The following is a 23,174-nucleotide window of genomic DNA, read 5'->3' as shown; positions in this document are numbered from 1 at the left end:
TATGCCAAGAGCATAGTTTTTCGTAATATCATCAAAATATATATGGTAGTTTTTCCGAACAAATACATCACTATTTTACACAATAAAACAATGATAACGATTGAGATAGCAGTCAAATAATTGAGTAACGACCACTAACATAAATGTTCAATTCATTCCGTTATTTTCTTCACTGACATTACAAAATTGACACGTTTCTGCGACGAACAAAGTGTTTATTATACACATCTTGATAGGTTTTTGAAAGTATTTCTCTTTCACACGACAACTCTTTTTATTTTGAAGATAAACAGACGAACCAGAAGTCGTGCTTTACGTCAAACATGTGCGTCATCGACGCAGAATCATGACGTTTCCTTTACCGAAAGTTCGTTAACTTCATCAGTGTATAGCTTTATAATTTTTCTATTTGGAATAAAAATAATTCTTTGAACTTATTGCTCCGCGCAGTGTGTTGCCTTAATAGCAGTAATGTGAAGATAGGCTGCCTGTTTGTTGTCGCTCGTACCACAGTGCACCTTCAGCAGCTGGATGCTGTCAGCTAACTAACAGACCACATTGATGCTGTAGGTATTCTCCTGTTACTCTACACACATGCTCTTCTGATGTGTCTGGTTCTTAACTGGAATATATATGTGTTTTTTGTCACTGCTGGAAAATGATTGATGGTAATAAGACTTCAAAACAGCATTGCATATAGCTAACCTAGCTAACTACAAATCTAAATCCAGACTCTCCAGAGTTTAAGGTAATAATAAAACATGAGAACGACCACACCCATCAATAATTTTGATGACATGGAAATAAGTAACTTATCAGGGGCTTCATCCTTTGCCTTTGCCAACATTTGGGAGGGGAATAGCAACATTTAGAGACGGAGGGGCTGGGTACCAGCCAGAAATATTTTCGGTGTTAAAAGTTTGGATTGGATAAGGCTTTGTAATGTCATCTTAGAAAGTTACCAGTTAATATGACAGGTAACCTTTAGGGATTTAATCACAAAGACAAAATATTTTAGCTCCAAGAACACATTCATTTCAGTTTCTGTGCACAGTGATTCAATAGATGTCTTATTCTCATTCCTCTTTCCATGCTCCCTCACTAAAGTGACCCCTGGTGCGATGCCTCCAGTCATGGCTCAGATCAGGGATCCAAAGATTGCCTTTGCCTACCTGCGTCCAGCCTGTGTCCTGCTGACCCGAGAGCCCTCTGTCACCAACGTGAGGACACTGAGCAGCCAGTTAAAGGAAGTCAACGATGCCACATTGCAGCAGCTCCAAGAGTATGTCCTCTTCCCTCTTCGCTTTGTCCTTAAAATCCCCGGGCCCAAGAAGGACAAATTGGTGCAGGCTGTGGCCGAGGCCATGAGCTATGTCCTGGAGAACACTTGTGTCCAGAGCTGGGAGACCCTCCATGACCTCCTCTCAGAACTCTGCCTCTGCGTCTGCTCTCCAACTGATCCTGGGAAACCTGCAAATACATCAGAGGAGCTGAAATCAGCTGTGCTGAGGTGCTTGGACGCCCTGCTTCATGCTGCTTACGGTGATATAGTCTTTAGACTCTTTGAACCGATCATGCTGCCCGGACTGGGAGCTGCCATATCACTGCTGCTGGCTTTAGGAGAGAAGGAGAAATCTCGGGATGTACAGGCAGCAGCGCTGAAGTGCCTCCTCGCTTTGACTCTACAGTGTGACTGCACTCAGGAGCCTGTAGTCCCATCATCAGAGGACCAGCGTGCTATAGGCAGCACCATGGCTTCATTCTTACCTGGGATCACTATGGCTGTAGCCAGGATCATTACAGGAGATCTGAGACAAGGCCATGCAGTCACAGTTAGGGCCATCAAGGTACAGTATTGTATCTCTCTCTCTCTCAGCTTTTAATCTGTATTCAGTCATGTGTTTTGACTGAATTCCAAACAAGTATACATGGATGTTTTATGTCATAGTTATTATTATGTACTATTAACTTCAATTAAGGATTATTTTCATTGGCCTGAATAATCTGGGCTATAAGATTAAGAAAGAAGTAAAAATTTACAGTTACCCGTTCCCATAGCCCAGCATGATGACCTGATGATGACCCATGATGTCCTTAACAAAAAGATATTCAATTTACAATGACAATAAAAGACAGAAAAGCAACAAATCCTGTAATTTCACAAGCTACAAGATTGTTTGGCTCAAGTAATTAATCAGTTGTCATAGTCGTATCATTAATACTTGGAACGTTACAGAATAACTCTCTAACATGCTAGGATAACAGGTTGTGTGCAAGGTGATGGAAAACTAACCACACAACTGTGAAGTAAAATAAAAGGTGATCATATCCTTAGACAAATGCAATGCAATGATTTTCCACATCATCATCTCATTCAGGTTTGGTCCAGGACTGTGGGGCTTGTCATGGAAGATGCCCAGCTTCAGGCCAGTGAGCCCTGGAAGACTCCCTCACCAGACCTGGGTAGGATCGCGCAGCTGGTGGTCCATCGGACACCGGACTGGGTGAAGAGCACAGTGGGGAGACTGTCTGAGCTGCTGAAGAAGATCGTCTCCTGGACCTCGGCCCACCAGCACTGGAGGGTTCGGCTGCAGATGGTGGAGCTGGCTGACCACCTGCTGGCCAGGTGTAGTCAGTCACTGGGAGAGTGTGTGGGGCCGCTACTGGAAGCACTGGTGGGAGCGGTCAACGATGAGGAGCCCAGAGTCAGAGAGAGGTTTGATTTATAATTGACATTTTTTGTGAGGAAAAAGAACGAAGCCCAAACTAATCTATACAAGGTGTATTTTGAAACTCCTCTTTTCTTCTCTGCTCCAGGTGTGAGGTTGTTCTCAGAGAGGTATCACAGAGGAACCGGAGCTGTAGCAGCCAGTGTGATGTTACCGGTCAACGCAGCAGTCCTCAGACCTTCACTGACGTGCTTTCAGAGAATCTCCACTCTCTGGCCACCTCCCTGCCCAGACTGATGAGGACCTCTGATGACCAGAAGAAACTGTTTGTCCTCAATGTGTTTCTGGGTTATTTAAAAGTCCTGGGACCACTCGTCTCTGTGGTGCTGAACTCGGCTGCACATCTGCAGAGGATTTCCAAAGCCTTGATGCAGGTAATGTTTGCCGCTGTGCTAACTGATAACTAAAAAAGCTAGTGGTTATACATGTAATATTTTTATAAATCTTTTTATTTACTTTTTTTTTTTTCATCATCCCCTTCCCATGTGTAAAAAAAAAAAAAAAATCTATCTGATAAACAATGATGATCTTGAGTTACATGACTTTGGCCACTGTGAGAAGCACATAGATGCTTATAGTTTCATGGCGGGATTGGGTGACAGTATGTGTTGGCAGGATGTGCAAAGCCCACAGTAATGAGATTGAAAAGTGGGGCTACTTAAAAAAGATTTGTGAGATTGTCCCATTACCAGCTGTATTTTAACAAAGCTGTATCAGTTTAAATGTCAATTCACCACTGAGACAAACCACTACTAACCACAACTACTTAAAGGAGGAGGAGAAACTCTTGTCTATCATCTTAAAATACAGACAGAAATATGTCCTCTATCGAGCCATCAAGTGGCTTATTTATCCAATTCCAATTCTGTGCACATGAAAATATCGAGCGAGTAAATCGGAATTTGTTATTGATTATGGTAAAAATTAAGCAGCAGGAGAAGTTATATTATTCAGCATCACTTCATGTGATCACCTCATGGCCAATACCTAGTCTGTTTAATAAAGGCCATTCTCAGAGCCAGTACCATTCAAATCGATGCATCCCTATAATGAGGTTTATTACTTAACATACAGGACTTGGGTTATTGTAATCATTTAAATATTCTTATGGCATTTGTCTGTATTGTATTTATACCTTGTTACTTTACTTTAATTTAACGTGTTGTAACAAATGCTCCGACTGTAGCTACTCAGCAGTGAGATTATTATATTTTTTCTCTTGAAACAGAGAGTATGAGGAGTGTTCATAACCGCCACATTCGGATTGTGTGTGTGTGTGTGTGTGTGTGTCGGTGTGTGTCTGTGTGTGTGTGCGGCTTTATCGGCCATTACTTCCCATATACAGCTAATAAACTAGTGTGGCTATTTATTAGCTAATTATAGAATTCACTTTTTACAGCATACAATATTTGAGCATTTTAATAGTTGGCAGTTTCATATGAGACCCTTCATGGAGTCTGACTTTGCCTCTATTCTCACGGCAGCAAACTTAAACCACAGTCGAGAGGAGTTACAATTCATCTTAAATCACAGATTGTTAAAAACACAACCTGTGTTGTATGTATGCCTGTTTCAGGTGCTGGAGCTGGATGTGATGGATGTTTGCATTGTAGAAGAAAGACGGCACAACTCTACCATAGAAACAAGTTCGACGTCTCCTGATTCCTGCACCGCTCACACACACAGGAAGCATTTTCTCTACTTCACTGATGAGAAGATCTTCTCTGTGCTCATGGAGATCTGTCGGACGTTAGGTATGAGTACTGCTCAGTATGAACATGAGGGATGGGCTGTATCAAAATCATCTACATTTTTGTTATCTCTATGCATATGGAGCAGTGATTTATATGGGTCAAATGTAAAATTGCAAAAGGAATATAAAGAATATTAAATGTGTGATATAAATGCTTTATGTTTACATATAACTTTTTTTTTGACACCACAAATGCAAGTAAATTTCCCTCTTTCTATCTTTAGGTTACCATGGCAACATCTACCTTCTGACCGATCATTTTCTGGACCTGTACAGTCAGTCTTCAGCGTACAGGAAGCAAGCTGCCATGGCGCTAAACGAGATTGTCAGGGGTGCCGCAGGCATCGGCGTGGCAACAGAGAGTCAGGGTTTGGAGGGTGAAAGCCGCGGGCGCTCTTCCACCATGGAAGACCTTAAAGCTGCAGTGGTGTCTGTCATGGAAGAGTACACCAGTCTGAGCAACTGGCACTTGATTACTGTCAGTGAGGAGACGGATAGAGACCGACAGGACCAACGGGTGAGGATAGATTCAGTCCTGCAGTTTTAATGTTTCATCCCGGGTTCACTCGTTTATTTAATCTGATAAAACATGATTTATCAACCATTCATGACACGATTAAAGGAATAGTTTGAGGGGTTTTGGGAAATATGCCTATTCACTCTCCTGCCGACGATTGCTGTAGATGAGAAGTTTGATGTCACTCTAGTGTCTGTATGCTAATTATGAAGCTACAGCCAGAAAGTGATTAGCTTATCTTAGCATAAAGCCTGGAAGTAAAGGGAAGCTGTTCAAAGGTACAGAATTTGTCTCCCAGCACCTCTTCTTAACTTAGTGTCTGGTTTGTTTAATATGCACAAAAATATAACTGTAAAACCGACAATTTGTGACTGTTGTGGGGAGATACATGCTGTAACAATTTCTTCGCCATGCTAAGGACTTCTTGGAGTCTCCACTGGCCGCCTGGCAAACTCACTCAAGTGGATGTTTTTTTTTTTAGACAACACATGGTCAGCTGTTTTTCCCCTTTGTCCAGTCTTAATGCTAAGCTAAGCTAAGCTAGCCTGCTGGCTCAAGCTTCATATTAAGTGGAGAGACATGAATGATATTGATCTTCTTACCGAACTCTCATCAAGAAAGCAAGTGCAAGTGCATTTCCCACAATGTTGAACTCCTCCTTTTAATGGTTTAAAATTAAATTAAATGTGGCAATGGATTGTCTTATGGGTTGTGAATATTGCATCATCATCAGATAAATCAGTAAACTCTCTGTGATGATCATCGTGTGACTCAGATGATCCCTCTCTTCATGTGATGATATTCTGAATGAAGAAGTGATGCTCTGCCATTTCATTCTAAAATTTTACATCTCATTTTGCATTCTGTGGACATTTTCTGTTCGATTGTCGTATTAGACTCCCCATTTCCAGCCCATATTGCACAACTCTCTCTCTGCATTTAAATTTGATCACGGTCAGATCACTTCACTCCAAACGAAGCGCTCCAGGCGTCACGGAGAAACACATTCACACTGTGTTCACAATATGGCCTTGGACTGAAGAGCTGGAAGAGCTGCTCCAGGCGTTCAACTAACTGTGCAGAATTTTAAAAGGCATTATTATTATTGAGCTGATGGAAAATATTCCAGGGCCTCCAACCAAAAACAACGACAGTGCTGTGTTAGCTTGTAGATAAACGTGCAGTTCCTCCTTGTCAGCTGAAATGTGTCTCTGGAGACGCCCTACCAGATAATAAGGACTCTAAGCTCAGAAATACAGACGGTTTGGCCAAGGTAGAGACTGTCACGGTTTCCTCCCTCAAGTCAAATGATTTACATTCAGAAATGGAACGTGGGATTAATATGAACAGGGTTGACGCTACGGGCAGCCAGTTAGCACAGCCTCCATTTGTTCTCTTTTCTGATGCAGCAGGAGTGATGGCTGATGTGAGCTGCATTCATTATAGACGAGACAAGTTAAACACATAGTCTTTTTCATAAGTTGTAGCCTTTAACATTAATTTGTTTTGGTTAATGTTGCTTTTATTCAGCCACTAACTGTGTTTTTTTCAGTTTTGTAAAATTGAAGGTACCTTCAACCTTCAACCTACCTTTTTTTTGTTAACATTAAGGTACGCTGGGAAATTCTTTTGTGTGTATTTTGTTTCTGAGACACCCAGTAAAGATTTTCAAAGCTGATTTATGGCATAATTTGAAACCTATATTGTTTAGATCTGTTTAAGCTTGCTAGCAGTTTTCTTCTTCCCTGCCTTTGTTGGTGCATTTCTTGGCGCTTTACTGCCATGATCAACAGAACCGTGTGAACCCATCCCAATCAAACAGCAACCCATTTATAAGAATATTTCTCTGTAGCAATACTAGTGGTCAAAACTCCACATTGTCCCTTCATGTTTCTTGTTGCATGACACTGACATTTGGCATCTCTCTTTCTGTAGCTGCTCAGCCCACCCAGTCTCCTGTCCATATCCAACAGCGATGTCCACAATGTGAATGCAAACTCTCTCCAAGTGATTCCTTCCTCATTTGGCTCCCCGTCTCCCTCGTCATCCACCTCCACAATCCACCAGCTCAACAGTAACATCTGGCAGCTGTGTATCCAGCTCGAAGGCATCGCCTGCTTTTCTCAGGCCCTGGGGCAAGACTTCTGTCCCTTGTTGATGACATCACTGTACCCCGTGCTGGAGAAAGCTGGGGAGGAGACACTACTGGTCAGCCAGGCAGCACTGGGCTCCATGTGGGACATCAGTACAGCCTGTGGCTACCCCTCGTTGAAGGAGCTGATCAATGAGAACTCGGATTATCTGCTCAATGACATCTCCCTCAACCTGCAAAGGCTCAGCCAGCATCCGCAGGTAAAGGTGATGCAGTGATGCAGCACCAGAAATAAAAGGAGTAAGAATAAGAACTAAGAAAACAGAGGCAACATTTTTAATAATTTTATCTGTTTATATTTGTTTTTGTTAAATAATTAATATTATAGCCCAAGGCGGCGTCTTCAGATTGTTTGTTTTGTCGGATCAGAAGTCCAAAACACAAAAATATTCAATTTACAAAACAGAAAAGAGCAACAATATTTTGTGGATTTTTGCTTGATTCATTATTTAAATTAGTGAACAATCGGAATTAATGTTGAGTTGCTTATTGACTAATCGCTTCAGGGAGCATAGTAGGGCCAAATTATAAACACAGTGAACAAGCAACAGCAGTTCACACCATAAAATCAGACCCTCATTGGTGGCATTTTCAGAGGTGGGACAAACACATTGTTTAACTGGTCAAAAGTACATTAAGTCCAGAGTCAAATGCCATGTATTTCATCATACTCCCGTCTTGTTGGCCAGGCTCCACGGGTGTTGACAGTGATGTTGACGCACTCCGACTGCAGCCTGCTGCCTCTGGTCCGGGACATCGTTCAGGATGTGCTGATGGCTCTGGATCTCAGCTACGACCACACAGCGGCCCTTTTCTCCTCCGTGCTGCACGCGCTGATGAAGGCACTGGGTGAGGTTTCCGGAGCGATGTCAACTTATTTATCACATATAGTGGGGGATCAAAATGTGACTTTTATCGTACGCATACTGTATCCGTTCTCTGACACACATTACCTCACCAATTTTTAAAAATATTATTTATTTGTTAGATTGCATTCCCTTACAGTAATTATATTTCAGAAAAGAGGTAAATTAGGTAAATTTAGGAAAATAGATAAATAAATTGAATACAAAAAAAATGAAAAGAAAACTAAAGGTGACTAAAATAGGTTTAGCTCATTATAAAATATATAGTTGTTCTTGTTCTTTTCTCCTTCCTTCAGTATGACAGTCTATAAAATCTGGAATCTAAGTATATTGCACATTTTTCTGATCTTAATGGTGACCTGCACTTTTCTATAATGTATAACTAATAAAATTTCTATAGTGCAATTTTGAACTCATATGCTTACATTACATTTCTTTGCATATTTCTTTTTTTATATATGTTTTTATATATATATTATATATTTATATTTTATGTTTATCTTTTTATCTTTATAATCTACTTCCTATTCTCTATTCTTTGCTGACGGAGCAACTGGAATTTAATCTAATATCCCCCTGGGGATCAATAAAGTAGTCTGATTCTGATTACCCAGTGTATCCCAAAGGTATCACAGGTTTAGAAAGGTTTAGTATCACACTGTGGTTTAAATGTCAGAGCCTTCTTCACCCTCACAGGAAGTCGTTTTTAATATAAATATTTAGGTTTTGTTTTGAATATTTAGTGAAAATAGTCAGATTTAAAGATTGTGAATATTCATGTTGTATGTCGGCTCTCAGCACCACAACAGTTATTCGTCCTGAGTTGAGTAGAAAAATTAAGAGAGTGTTGGAATTGCTTAGGCTGGAGAATCCAAGAACAGAAAAATGCCAGGAAATTGTAAAGAAGACTCCACAGTCTGTTGCTTTTTTTGTAACCAAGTCTCACCCATGTCTGTACGTGTTATTGTTATTATATTGTTCTTGTATTGTCTTATCATCCTCCTTCAGTGAGGTGGTTTCCCTCCAGCTGTAAAAAGACCAGTGAGTCTGCCAGACCCAAGCAGACCTCCACTGACCAAGAAATCCTCGACATCCGCCAGTTCCTGCTGGATTACCGTAAACAGAAAGAGCTGGCAGAGGGCGTCGGGATAGAGGACGACGACGACACGGAGGACCTCGGTAATATGAAGTCTGTCCCTGGGAGAAACAGGATGATTATATTTCCCTAGTAGTGCAGGTTGTATTAGATTTATCCTGTCAGCAGGGAAACTGGGTTATAGTGACAGAATATAAAGTATGAATAACAACAACACTAGAGTTTTTTGCTGGGTTGACTAACGTGCACATTCACTCTCTTTCCAGACGTTCCTCCTCCCACAGAGTGCGAGGATGTTGACGATATCGATGGTCCTGATGTGAAAGCAGAGCTTCCCTCCCACCTCAGCATCACTAAAGATGTTATGGAACGCTGCATTCATCTGCTGTCCAATCCCAGCCTCAGGCTCCGACTCAAGGTACCACGTCTTTAATGCGATGTGGTGTAATGTAGTGAGAAGGGGGACCTTTGGGTTTGATGAGAATAACGCAAGTGAGGATTGTTCACCGTTGTACAAGAACCTTTCTTTTCATTAAAAGATACCGTAGAAAGAAATTAGTATTGTCTCTACACTCTGATGTCTTTGTGCTGGTGTGACGAATCGTCGTCGTGAGCTCACACAGCTCCATGTCATCCTTATTCAATATTATAGACTTGTAGTCTATAGCCCAAGCCTGACAGACCGTCCTAATGTGAGTCAGACAAAAAAGACTTGGTATAATTCAGTTGTGATTTAAGGTTTCTTTTTTTTTTCTTCATGGGATTAAAAACTCAAAGGAATTCATCCTGGAGGAATTTAGTGTAACCAGACTTTGTTCAATCTAAGCCACTGAAGCTGTAGAGAAACTTAATCACCTCAAAGCTACCTGTACAACTCTATGTGTCATTGTTACACTCTCTATGCGACATGTCTTTGTCTTGAGGTATTGGACGTGCTGGAGCTCTGCGTGTGTGTCCTGAGTGAGAAGGAGAATGAACTGCTGCCTATGGCCCATCGCTGCTGGCCCGCCCTCCTGCAGAGACTGACAGCTGATGACCCTTTAGCCGTCCTCAGAGCCTTCAGGGTACGTCAGGGTCTCTCATTTAATTAATAGTGTCAATGAGTCTTTAAAAAATACCTTTTCCTGATTTTTTTTTTTTTGCTTTAATGTGTTGGTGGATCATTTAATAACATCTGCAGCTTGATACAAAAAGACACAAAAAGTTTATTATATAACACTTTAATGTGATGCTGTATCATCTGGATCCGGTCATTATGTGCAGCAACTGAATAATAAATGTAAAATCACATTTTATTACATCAGATTTGCAGGCATGTTATATTGAAAGGTTATGATCTCTCAGTTCATTGTGGAATAGTTATGATACACAATGTGGCCAGGCTATTTTATTGTTTTTAATTCATTTTTTGAAAATAATTTAAACCAACAATACAGGAAAATCAATCAATTGTTTATGCCTGCCTTGTTCTCTGATGAGTGAAGATCAAACTTTTTTGTGTTCTTTTCTCAAAGCAAAGGCGTCAATTGATTCAGCGTGTCACTGTAAATTATTCTACTTGTCAACATCTGTGTCAAGTTCGACTTAATTTTATATCTTTTCCTCCTCGGGCAAACTTGCTTCATATGATCATTACCTGCCGAGTCTCTCTGCCAGGTGCTGTGTACACTGGGTGAAACGTGTGGTGACTTCCTGAGGAGAAGGGTTTCTAAAGAGGTTCTGCCAAAGCTGAGCTCCTCGCTGGGACGGCAGGCTCCGATCAGCGCCAAGGCCGGACCCGTCTACACCCACACTGTGTCCTACAAACTGCAGCTGGCTATACTGCAGGGGCTGGGCTCACTGTGCCAGAGGCTGGACCTGGGTAAGAGAATAACGACACCAAAACACACACACACACACATACACACACAGGTTTCCCAGGACATAACACACAGTATCATCCTGTCTGATCCATAATATAACAATGATTGTGTCAGGTTAGAACTTTAAAATTTAGCCATGATGTTGTTGACATTATATCGAAATGAGTGGAGGTTAAAGCCTTTCTGCATCCAGCCAATAGGGCGACCTCATTTCCAGGACAAACAGTCAAAGATGCTGACACACACTCTTGACAGGATTGAGACCTTCAGATTGCAATCAGATAACTGACATTTTCTCACCACCAGATGGCAGCTTTGTATAACAGTGAAAACCAGGACAGCGGTACCTTAGCATGAGTTAGTGTATCTCAATTCTCTTGCTCTGTCTCATAGTGAAAACCTGAAGACATGATCCACTGTTGCATCTTGAAGATTTGGTTGTGAAAATTTTAAATTCAGTGAATCTCTCCGTGAATACCATCCGCATAAAGTTTCTTTAAGGTGCGTCTCAATATCGTGTGTTTGAGACAAGGCAGCGTTTTTCTTTTTTTTCTTTTTTGTTTATCACAGTCAGCATTTCTCTTTCATTGCGTTTTTCATTGATTTAATTTACCTTCATTTGTTGAGAGCGTAGGTTACATCCCAACACGTCCTCTAGCACAATGTGCAACAAATACACATGACATTTTCTGTTGTGTGTATATATATATATTATATGATCACGCAATACTGAGTGGGATCTCATGACTAAAAACACCTTGAGGCTGCAGCACTGCTTGAATTCAACATACGCAGCCAACTGAGACACCAGGGTGCTTCTGAATCAAGTAGCTACTGCAAGCAACTGTTCTCCCTCAAGAACAATTAAGCAAGAAATGCTGTTAAATCTGCGTAGCGATCAGTCAAAGTCAAGACGCTACAGGAAAAAGAGACTTTTAATTGATTAGTTCAGAAATGTACTGGGTTTTTTTTGTTTTTTGAGTTGTGTATTTTGTGCTTGATGTAGCTTTTGTTCTCATAACTAAAAATGTTCATCCAGAGGAGCCTTTGGAGCTCAGTACCAGTGTGTTAGGAGTGATGTAATTATGAGCTGCTTGTCTAATTTTTCATCAATCATTATGTTCATTAAGCAGTGACATGCGTGTCACATCCATACTGGGTTCAGATCGCGCTAATTTTCCAACGCTGCTAAATACTTAATAGGAAACGCAGCTCTTATAGTGGAAGTGAGAAGCATCTTAATGCAGTGTGGGGCCACTCTTTGATTCTATTTTGGTGATTTGACTTGTTTGTGCAAGTTTGAGTGGATAAGTGCTTTTCCAACTCTGTCATGAAAATGACATGCTCATCACCTAGAGTAGGAAGTGCAATCAGTGATAAAGATTACAGTGAATATGGTGTTTTCATTAAGTGATAATTGCAATCACTTCTAGCTCCCAAGGACAGGGTGTATGTATGCAAGAGCTGGTTGGTCGGGTTGTAGCGATAAATTACAGCTCTGATTCAAAAGACTCATTATTTTTGGTTTTGTGACATAAAAAAATGGCTGAAATTCAGATTTTAAAAATCCAAAAATGAGGGTAATTATCAGATTTTTAGGGGGTGGAACAGGTGTTAAATTTCCACCCACCAACCACCACCACCACAAAAACCTGGGATTGGATTTAGAGTAGTGGTATCTGCAGCCTGGTCACCTTGGTGATGGTGTGAACCTCACATGTTACACCCTACTGCTGAAGCTCATCACTGACAGATGAAAAGTTAGCAGCTGGTGACACCATGTGTCACATAGATGACATGGCTGTCTGCAGCACTCCCCAGGCCAACAGCAGAATTAGCAGTGACGAGGACTGCAGAACAGAACAAGGAAAAAAGGGTAAAATGAGAGATTTTTAAATAAAAAAAAATACAATTAACAGTGCAAATAACAGAGGCCGGTTTCACAAAGACACGTTGAGCCATTCTTAATGTTGCTCATAGGTCAGTCTGATGTTGGTCAGACCATTTCACAAAAGTGAAGAGTGACTCTTTTTAAGCCCAAAATATTAGACGCCTCAACCCCAGGCCTAAGATCAATGTTACCATGGTAACAATCAATGACACCTACACTGGCCAGTAGCACCCAACAACAAAAAACAGGAAAGCATGGCTCATAATTTGTGGTTTGTTAACATTGTTATGGAAAGAGCAAAGAGAAGCGAAAGAGTTTTTAGAGACCAAATCAGATTTTTATTGTTACACTCTAAACTGAATTAATAAAAGTAAAGTCCTTGTAGCTATTGATTTTTTTCCTTTAGACGCATTTTTTTATTTTGAAAAAAGTCTTAATTCATCCAGAAATCGTTGTACTACAGTCTGACTTAAGATAGTCAAGAACTAAACTGCTTTTTGCAACGGATGAATTTAGACGTCCATCTGAAGTCTGAGTATTTGTTATGTCTAAGCCACAGTCAAAGTCCATCTTTGTGAAACCGGCCGCAGCTTTTGTGTGCTTCCAATATAATATGTATAAATGTGCGAAGGTATAACAGCTCTGAAATTCAGATTAAACACAGCTAGGCAAGAACAATATTTAACCTTACTCATGCAGACAAATATTCAGGCATTTTGCATTTAGCATAAGTCCCTTAACCTTCAATACATAATAGCATTAATGATAGAAAATACTTAATTAACCCACCCTGTTACATACTGCGTAGCCTTGTGGAAAAACTGTGAATTTGTATGGGTTCATTTGTAGTTGTAGCTGTAGCTTGGGTTCACAGTGAGTGGGTATGAACAGGGCTGGTGCAACAGGGAGTCGACCCAGCAGCTGTGATGGAGAGGTGGTGCCACTGGAATTGGAGGCAAAGGACAATGTCTGGAATAAATGCTCACCGGGGCAGGCAATAAGCTTTTGCACTTTTACCACTCACCTCTGTGCTCCTGTAGTCGGTGCCAATGCTTTCACTCTAAGTGAGGTGCAAAGAAAAGGTGAGAAAAGCCATCAAGTGCACCGTCGGAGAAACCATCTGCACCCGCGTCTACCTGTATTCTCCTGACATACGCCGTTTGAGCAGATAATGTCACATCAACTGGCGTGTTCCTCTTTGGATTTGGTTCAGTTTTGAAAAATTAAAAGACACGTCAGGAGCATCAGTTTAAGTTAAAACACTGCTCTAAATTCATAGACTGACCTCAAAATTGTGTAACCATAGCAACATGCCTTGCTTGCTACATGTATTTGAATTTAAGCCTCTAAAATATTCAACACAGAGGGCAACGTGATGTTCTTAAAGCAGCACTGATCAATATGTTTTATATCAACAGTGGATCAAGTGACAGCAGTGCAGTGAGAAATGAGTCACTCACAATGATGAATTGAGAGAATTATTAACAAACTGCAGCTCTACAGTGTTTTTTGGCCTAATTTAGCTGATTGTTTTAGTTTTCTTGCCCACAAATGAACCTCCACACATATTTGTTTTTCCACAAAAAAAGCTTTAAAGGGGCTGTTTGTAAGTTTTCTTTGCCGCTGAACGTGGTTTCTTGCCGGGAGCAGGTGGTGGGGATTGTCGCTTGACGTTGTGTTTACAAGACAAGCGGTTACAATACGTCCTCTGAGCAGCGCTACTTCTACCGGAGGCTGCTGTGAGTCGCTATCAAAAAGTGACGAGACAGGCCGGGGCTAGCTGGTTAGCGTGCTAACTTCCGTAGACGTAAAGACGTGATAGAGACAAGAGTTAAGTCAAGGAAGGAAGTTTGATGCTGAACTAGGAACGTAATAATATGTAGCAATAGCAAAACTTACAAATAGCTCCTTTCAATAATACTAATATATACTTCTTGGCCAGCACTAGCATCAGCATTACCATCTAAAGAGCCTGGGACCTTAAGTTTTCTTTAGTTAAGGAAAAAAAGTTCAGAAACTTACAGCAATGAAAGAGATTTCACATCTGTAAATCTACTGTTTCCATGGAGACTGTTGATTTGCTGCCATTAGCACTTGATAGCTTTATCTCATGCTCCCGTTGTTTTGACGGGAACTTCGCCATGGTGAACTTTGGTTGCTAAGGTCTTTTGTGCAACAATTTAACTTTCTTTAAGTGATTCCTGAAGTTTAAGACTAAGATAAGGAGAAACCCTTGAAGAAACTTGAGTGAACAGTTTGAGTGAAAACCTTTTGAGGGTGTTTTGTGCAACTGTTTTTATTTTAAAGGAAACCGTAACTCAGACTGTGTGTTGTGCAACCGCCCCCCTGTTTCCTCTCAGGAGTTAGTAGACACCAAAACTTTATCAATATGTCATATGTTGTGTTTTCAGTTTGATCTTCTGACCCCAGGTGGCAAAAAAAAAAATTATTGCATTTTATTGTGTGTGTCTTCGCCTTTAGATTATTCTTACACTGTAATGATAATATCAAATGGTTACCATGATGGCGAAGCCTCATGTCTGAGGACTATATTCAGTGTTACACAGCCTAGATCGTGATCTTTACAAATTGACACTCTTCTGGCAAACCCACTGGCGTTCGACTTTATAGTATATACCGTTCCATCAGAAGAAGCACATACTGTCAGAAACTCCAGGCTTATTTGCTAACCTATCAGGTTGATCCCTCCAGGTTTCCACAGAATAGTATCCCATCAGCTTAGCAGCTCTGCTTGTTGGTGTTGATAAATCCCTGCCTTTCTTTACTTTCTACCATCAGATGCTCGACCCTTCTTTATCTGTTTTTCACAACAACAACAAAAAAAAAAAAGAAGAAATACAAAAAATATAAAACCCAGCTCTGGAGCCACAGTTACACCATTAGGGAAGTAATGATACATTCAAGTTCTCACTGTGGTTTGATATGCCATACTGGGTTCTTGTGATGATGTTGACACAGTATTTCAAATAAAATCAGAATAAAGTCAGGACTGGAAAAAAAAAAATTTTATTTAGATTTTTGAGGGGCAGAAATTTTGTTTTAATGTTCTTTCACAGGGTTAGGGTTAGGATTTCACAGATATTAAATCTTATACCAGAGGTGTGAGTTTGAACATTTGTTTTTCCGAGGTTCCCGTGCTCTCTTACAGTAATTTTACTGACTAAATAAATTGTGGTTAAATGGGTTAATTAGCTGTGTGGTTAAGTCACATTAGGACAAAATACCATAATTATTTCATGTGCAGTGCAGCATTTTGTCTGATGTTGATGCAGGTGTTGAAAACAACGAAAGCTGCGACCTCTTCAAGGAGGTGTTAGACCATTGTGGGCAACGTTACAAACTGCTTTCTATTGGATTTACATGAGTTTTGCTTCAGTGTGCTGAAGAACTTTCAGTCTGTCAAATTTAGATTTGTTGGTTTTTAAGAAATAGACCACATATTTAAAAAAAGTCAGTAAATGTACCTATTGGTTTTTAAACCAATTTGTGAAATTTCTCCATATTTTTGCCCATGTTTATAGTCGTCTCCGCAAGTCTTTGGTGCACCAGCAAGAATGTTTGGTTGCCCTCCCTCTGTCAGGTGTTCATCATAGCTTTATAGTGAATCTTTGGAAGAGTGAATATGTGTATATACCGTTACTATTTTACCTGAATTAATCAGGTAAAATTAGCTGAAAATGTCACTAAGCAATGACAAAAATTGCTTGTGATCAAGCCATTTTATGACAGAGTTTTAACCTCCTGCTCCTGCATTTCTTACAGTACTTCTCTTTTTCTTTCCTTCTTGCTCTTTCCACCCTTTTCTTTATTTGAAACAAGTGTGATTAAAACTGGATCACATTTATACGTTTCACATCACTTCCTGTGTTTCTCTGATTCTAATAAAGTAATAAAAATGCATTTTGTGCACCAGTCAAGATATTTAAAGGTTAGTCGCAGCATTATTATGATTTCTGTGTTTATTTAATGCCATTTGAATTATCCGTTTAATGTAGTGGAATACTCCAATGAAAAAGCACCGTTCACCTTTCTTAAAGCTGGAACGGTCTTTAAGATATTGAAAGCCGCTATAGGAGACTATTTATATTTGGCAGTATTATGAGCTGAGATAAGTATGAGCAAATGAGAGATAATACAAAAATTAATATCAGACGTTTTAACTTGTCATAGCAGGATAAACACAGGTCTAGTGTGCTCATTAAGACTAATGAGAGAGTAAAGTTTTCTCCTGTGAGGTTGGCTTTCATTGATTATCTCATTGTGTTTTTGGTTTATGTGCACTTTAATTACAGCTCTTTTAGTCTTCTTGTAATTACAGCAGAAACCATAATTTGAGTGGAGACAAAAATATGTCAGTGCATTGTATTTTGTTGTTAAAGGATAATTGCAATTTATTACAACTTGGCTCCAGTTTTTGTACTTTTGGTCATAATTTTCTGTCACTCATGAGAACGTTGTGCTCATCAAGTAATTATTGAGGTCTGGGAAGATGGCGTTGTTGCTGCGGCGACGGGGCAAAAGAACAGAAGCAGTTAATGGTGTTCAAGATTTGAAAAGAAATGGTCGACAACTAATTGGTTGGTTACAGAGAAAACTGCAGTGTGTGCGGGATGTTTATGGGGGGGGGTCGTTAGACGCTTTAGTGTCATGCTCTGGTAGCTGGCTGCAGTTTGTGCTGTGTTGGTGTCAGTAGATGTGTTGGAAGAACAGCTGATTGGCAGGTTCATCGTCCAGTCTGAAATATCCCAACAACTTTTGCATGTTACACCATGACGTTTTGTTTATACAGTATATCCACGTTTCCAACAGGATGAAGTCTCCTGACTTTGGTTATCCTGACTTTTCCATCAAGTTGACTTATACAGGGTTTTACTGAAATGGTTCACCAAGTATTGGATAGTAGTATTGGGAAATTTGTTTGTCCTGGTGATATCTATGTTTTTTTTTTGTATAGGAGTTGTGTATATCATGGCTGTTCCCACATTAGTTGTTGTTTATTTGTGAGAAAAGTGTTTGTGTGTCCGAGGCAAGAGTATCTCTAAGAAAGAGGAATGACTAAAATATAATAGTGTGTCAAACCTAGCAGTTTAGTTCGGGCTCAGTCTTTAATTGATAGTTTGGGTTATTTGACGTGGGGTTGTGTGAGGTGGTCATGCACAGTCGCTGTATTACCTGCAGTAAATTCGGATCAGTTAAGCTACCAGTTGGGAGATGCAGCTAGGAGCACCGTCACACTAGCCGAGTGATGTGCTGCTGTGTGTGACACAGGAACAATCTAAAAAGCTGTTAAAATGTTTTCTTCATTCAGAATATTTTCAGCGCTTTATCTTCTCGTCAAAACAGCCTGGTGTCCAGCTTCCACAGGAGTTTCCCTTCTCTCCGTTTCAGCCCGTTCATTCTCCAATTGCAAAACTTCTAATGCATAGTTCTAACTGACTATGCATGACCACCTCACGCAACCCCGCGCCAAATAACCCGAACTATCACTTTAAGGTCTCAGGTATGGGTCGGGTTCTGCTCTCAGTTTCATGCCTTTTTGCACATCTGTCTGATCTGAGTTCCTGCGTGGTAAAACTGCAGATTTGTGCAACACTTTCTGATCTGGAATGTACCGAGTGATGCTAAAAGGAAAAAGAAGTCCAACATTTGGGAGTCCTGCTTCGTCCGGACGGGGGGGGGGGGGCAGATTATGGTTAACAATGTAAATTAATACTGGTTCGATTGAGGGATTCTCGACCTGGTTTATTTATAGTCAAAGCAGTTGTGTAGTATAGCAGCTGTGAGCAGTGGGAAAGCTGCTCCACCCATTGCGTGACCACTGTAGACTACAAAAAGACATCTGCAGCAACATCACCCCCTCAACCCTCACATCAATAATCTCTTTCCTGTCACATTAAAGGAAACAGTCCAATCCAAGTTTTTTAAGATCCTTGTGCTTGATTTTTTTTTTTTTAACTGGCACTTGACGCTGTTTCTCCCTCGTATCAGAAAGAAAAAGATTAGGTGCTGGAAGATGGAAAGAATGTGAAAGAGCAGGAGAGAAAACAGTCGGCGGCTGCAGCCTTTCTCATGTGAATACCGATTTGGCTACTGCTTACCTCTGGGACTCCTGCAGCAAGCCAATTACAGAGCCTCAGTCACACAGAGAGAGAAAGACAGAAACACAGATTGGCTGAAGCAAATAATATGTTTCACCTCCGATTCTAGCTTCAGCTCCAATCCCACCCTGTTATTCTTTTTACAGCTAAGGCCCTTTCCTCTTTGGTATTTCTCACTTCCACCGTTCCCCTCCAACCACCTTGATTCCACAAAAGACTACAGGCTATGAGTGCAGCACCAGAAAGGGGAGGAAGAAAGGGGATAAAAGCAGTTGCTAAATAATCCCATTTAACTCTGAAATGTGCACTGCTGCTTTTATTCTTGACACACAGCGAGCAGGCCCGGTTCAAGCCGAGTGTGGGTTGAATTGGCAAATGGAGTAAGCAGAGAGAGAGAGAGAGAGAGAGAGAGAGAGAGAGAGAGAGAGAGAGAGAGAGAGAGAGAGAGAGAGAGAGAGAGAGAGAGAGAGAGAGAAGAGAGAGAGAGAGAGAGAGAGAGAGAGAGAGAGAGAGAGAGAGAGAGAGAGAGAGAGAGAGAGAGAGAGAGAGAGAGAGAGAGAGAGAGAGAGAGAGAGATGTTTTGTAAATGAGGCTTGAAAGGCAGCCCAGTTTGCAGCTCAGGGAATCACTAAATGTCTGCTGGGAATGATGGAGGGACAGAGAGAGAGAGAGAGAGATCGGAAGAGGAGATGACAGAGTGGAAAGGAGTCAAGTGGAAGGATAGAGGGAGCAGGCGCTGGTGAGGTTATGAAAGTTACAGTCAGTGGAAAAGGGGGGAGAGAGGAGAAGGAGGGCAGGTTCTCAGGTGTGAAATCCAGAGATGTGGAAACAGCCTGCTGTGGAATTTTTCCTCAGCCGTCTCAGCAGTTTCTCTCAGCTCATTAGGGGTTAGAAAAAGTAAAGTCCAGGCATGATCTATTTTTCCTCTTTCATCTTCCTCTCTCTTTTATCCTTCTACATTCCTCCCCTTTGCAACACACTGTCTTACCAAGCTGTGCCATATTCTGGGAACAGATTATATCCAGAGTGTCAATTTATATTTATTATTATTTAAAAAAAACAAAAAACAACAACACACAAAGATTTCCAGTGATTTCCACTGTGATTTATGATATTCTTCTCATTTTTCATTGTCGGGGGAAGAAAAAAAACCACATTGATCATCCTTACGTTGGGATACTGTACACACAGGATTCACGTATGAATTTTGACTGTCACATAAATAAATTGGTCCAATCTGTTTCCTCCAGTGGAGAAACACTGCTAAAATTAAATCTATACCGTCCTTTTTAAGATCGGGAAAAAAAAAAAATCATCCATGTTTTTGTTTTCCTCCCGTCTTGGTTTCCTCAGGTGAAGCAGAACTGGATGCTGTGTGTGAAGCCTGCCTGCCCTACCTGAGCTGCAGACAACCCTTCCCACTGCAAGAGGCCTGCCTCAGGTAACTCCTCACCATAGCCCATTGCAGTGGTATTAACTCTAACCCAATTTTAAACTACTTCCCTTCAGTACTTTAGCAGCAGATTAAGATTTCTCCATCTTTTTCAACACACAATCAATTTCTGTTCATGTAGCAGCGGTTGGCAAAGTAAGTTTGGGGCCTAGGGACAATTTATTTCTAAGCCATTAAATGGCGGGCCAGCACATATTCAAAGGCTTACTGTTAAAAATGTTACTGTTACCATGTGTGGCCCTGTGGCCCACAGTCACACAAAAGTTTGACCAATTCACTGAACTGGTGTTATTTTTTATCTTTCTGCACATGGCGTGTCGGCAACTGCTGACTGTTTAAGCGTGTTCCCAGATCTTCTTCACATCTTAACATTTTCATCTTCTCACCTTGTTCTAAAAGTTTGCACATTATATGCTTTTAATTTGACTTTTATTATCAGATAGTTTGTAGTTTTTCCAAATTATTAAGCTATTGAATTAAAGGGTGCAGGTTATTTTTCATCTTTCCTCTAAATTCAGAATTATGTAAATAACTCGTAACCTGGAGATATCTAAACACAAAAGTGTGTAGAGCTGCATATTTTAACTGCAGGTCTTTATTACTAATATTGTTTTGACAAGAAAACTATACATGCAATTCATTAAGCATAAAGAAGTATTTTTAGATATCCCAATAACTAAACAAACAGGAGTGAATCACTTGTGTTTTTCCTCCTTGCATGTGGTAAAAAAGAAAAACAACCTGAAAGTGGGCAGCAGTTATTCAGCTTGTAGTTAAACCAGTGAACCTGCTATGCTCAGCTCAGTCTGTCACTTTGGATTACAGGAAGGGTTTCTTTTTTTTTTTTTTTCTTCTTTCTCCACACCACAGATATTTTGCATTTTAGCAAAACACAGCCCAGAGCTAATCCTCTTCCCGTGTATCTTTCGCTCCTCCCCGCAGTGTTTTCCGACACTTAATCCAGGTGGATCCGGACAACTTCTGGTTCACTCTGAACGAGCTGCACTGCCCGTCGTCCTACACCCCGCCCCACCCCGACCTCCAGCCCGTGCAGCTGAGCGGGATGGGCAGGCCGAGAGACGAGTACTCGGACAACGTGCTGAAACTACTGAGGGAAGAGTTTGCTGCCACAGTCGAGCAGCCGGTCAGCTAATGAGCTGGTGAACGATGTGATTGACTGTCCTCTCAGACGGATGGCTTATTGAACCGCTACACCAACAAGTCAATTAACTGAACGGGAATCTTGACAATTGTGCCGAAAAAACAGCCATCAGATTAGGGGCTGTGATAACCTTCATGGTGTACACGGCTTTGATAAGCAGCCAGGTACAAAGGGAAAATGTCAATGCAGCATCTCCGCTGCTGTTCACCCTCCTCCTGCTGCAGGAGGAGAAAGCATGAACACCTCTGACAGGTAGTGACAGTGCTCATGTTTTTCATTTCATGTGCTGTAAATGCAAATATTATATTTGCCATTCCGTCTCGAGTTATTTCTTAATTTTCAGAAGAAATACTTTGCTCTGAAATATCTCACTGGTTTGAATTATTCAGCCTCACGTTTCAGAGAAGTTTTGAAAAGAGTAATCCTTGATCTCATAGTCCTGTCATTATTTCCTGTTTTATATCACAGTTTTGCCAGCTTTCGACTACAGTGTCTTGTACAGCTGCTTGTGTTAAGGCAGCTTTTTAAAATATCAGAGCTTTGACTTCTTTCACGAAATGAAAACAAGAGTTTTATATAGAAACATTTTAATATTCGTCAAAGCCAAGTAACGTAAAGTGTTGTTTTGGTATTGTAACAGAAAACGCAGCTGTTGTGTCAACACTCGTAGTAAAAACTACTGCAGAAGTTTGAATTGAACGGTACCAAATTAATAAAACTGACTAAATCCTAATCTGCTATGTGAGCAGTAGGTTGGTATTTTTTTTCTTCCCAAGTTGGAAAGATGGACGGTGCAGGCTTGAATATCTATTTTAACACATCTGGGTTCGGTATTTTAAGGTTAATAATATTCTTTTTTCTTTTTTTGTAGTTATTTTTTGGGGCATGTATTTTGAGTGAGTCACATGTAAGAGGGAGAGGGAGAGAGGAAGTGCATGAAGTCATAAATGATTTGTGTTTAGGGGACCTAGAAATAAATTTCACCTACGACTTTTAAAGTTACCAGGTACATGTTAAATAACTACAGGTACATACAGGCTGAGAATACATGTCCTTCCACCATATGTATGTTATAGGAAAGAATCCAGACTGTGTGTGTAGCAGTTCCATTTGCTAAAGTAAAAACAAAATTTTATATAGGTTGATTTAGAGTATGATAAACTGCCTGTCATTGACATATAGTAGCTAAAGTTTCTCCCTGCCCTTTAATATTAATTAACATAACAAATTTTTTTTGCCATTTTTCTTGCCTTATTACCCCGTAATGATATTCTGCGCTCTGTAATTAAGCAATAAGCACTCAGTAATTTAGAAAATACAGTGTTGCTCTTAAACACAAAGTTGTCAGCCCCTTAATTTACAATGTCTTCTTCCCCTGAACTCATTACTGAGAACTTATTATAATGTCTCTGTATAGGTACCCAGTAAGTATTTTATTGATACCCTGTATACACTAAATAATTACACTGTAATTTGTGGGCTGTAAAGTGTAACTGAGTCACATTAGCTAAAAACTACATTGCCCAGATGTTTTTTTTTAAAGAGAAATTGAAACTACAAAATATAAATGTGAC

The 23,174-nt window shown here is 40.4% G+C and overlaps 1 protein-coding gene across 1 annotated transcript; it reads left to right on the top strand.

The window, feature by feature from the left end:
- The first annotated feature begins 341 nt into the window (after nt 1-341).
- tti1 (TELO2 interacting protein 1) lies at nt 342-23,168 on the top strand. Its single transcript, XM_056385857.1, has 14 exons — nt 342-566; nt 1,108-1,847; nt 2,379-2,716; nt 2,818-3,103; nt 4,306-4,483; nt 4,707-4,999; nt 6,935-7,351; nt 7,841-8,000; nt 9,026-9,196; nt 9,380-9,531; nt 10,037-10,177; nt 10,770-10,974; nt 20,339-20,426; nt 21,381-23,168. The coding sequence occupies exons 2-14, from the start codon at nt 1,122-1,124 to the stop codon at nt 21,589-21,591; spliced, it is 3,366 nt and encodes a 1,121-aa protein (XP_056241832.1). The 5' UTR covers nt 342-566; nt 1,108-1,121; the 3' UTR covers nt 21,592-23,168.
- Nucleotides 23,169-23,174: the final 6 nt, after the last annotated feature.

The sequence above is a fragment of the Seriola aureovittata genome, chromosome 9, assembly GCF_021018895.1.
Source record: "Seriola aureovittata isolate HTS-2021-v1 ecotype China chromosome 9, ASM2101889v1, whole genome shotgun sequence".
NCBI lineage: Eukaryota > Metazoa > Chordata > Actinopteri > Carangiformes > Carangidae > Seriola > Seriola aureovittata.
This window is presented reverse-complemented; position numbering and strand designations above follow the sequence as displayed.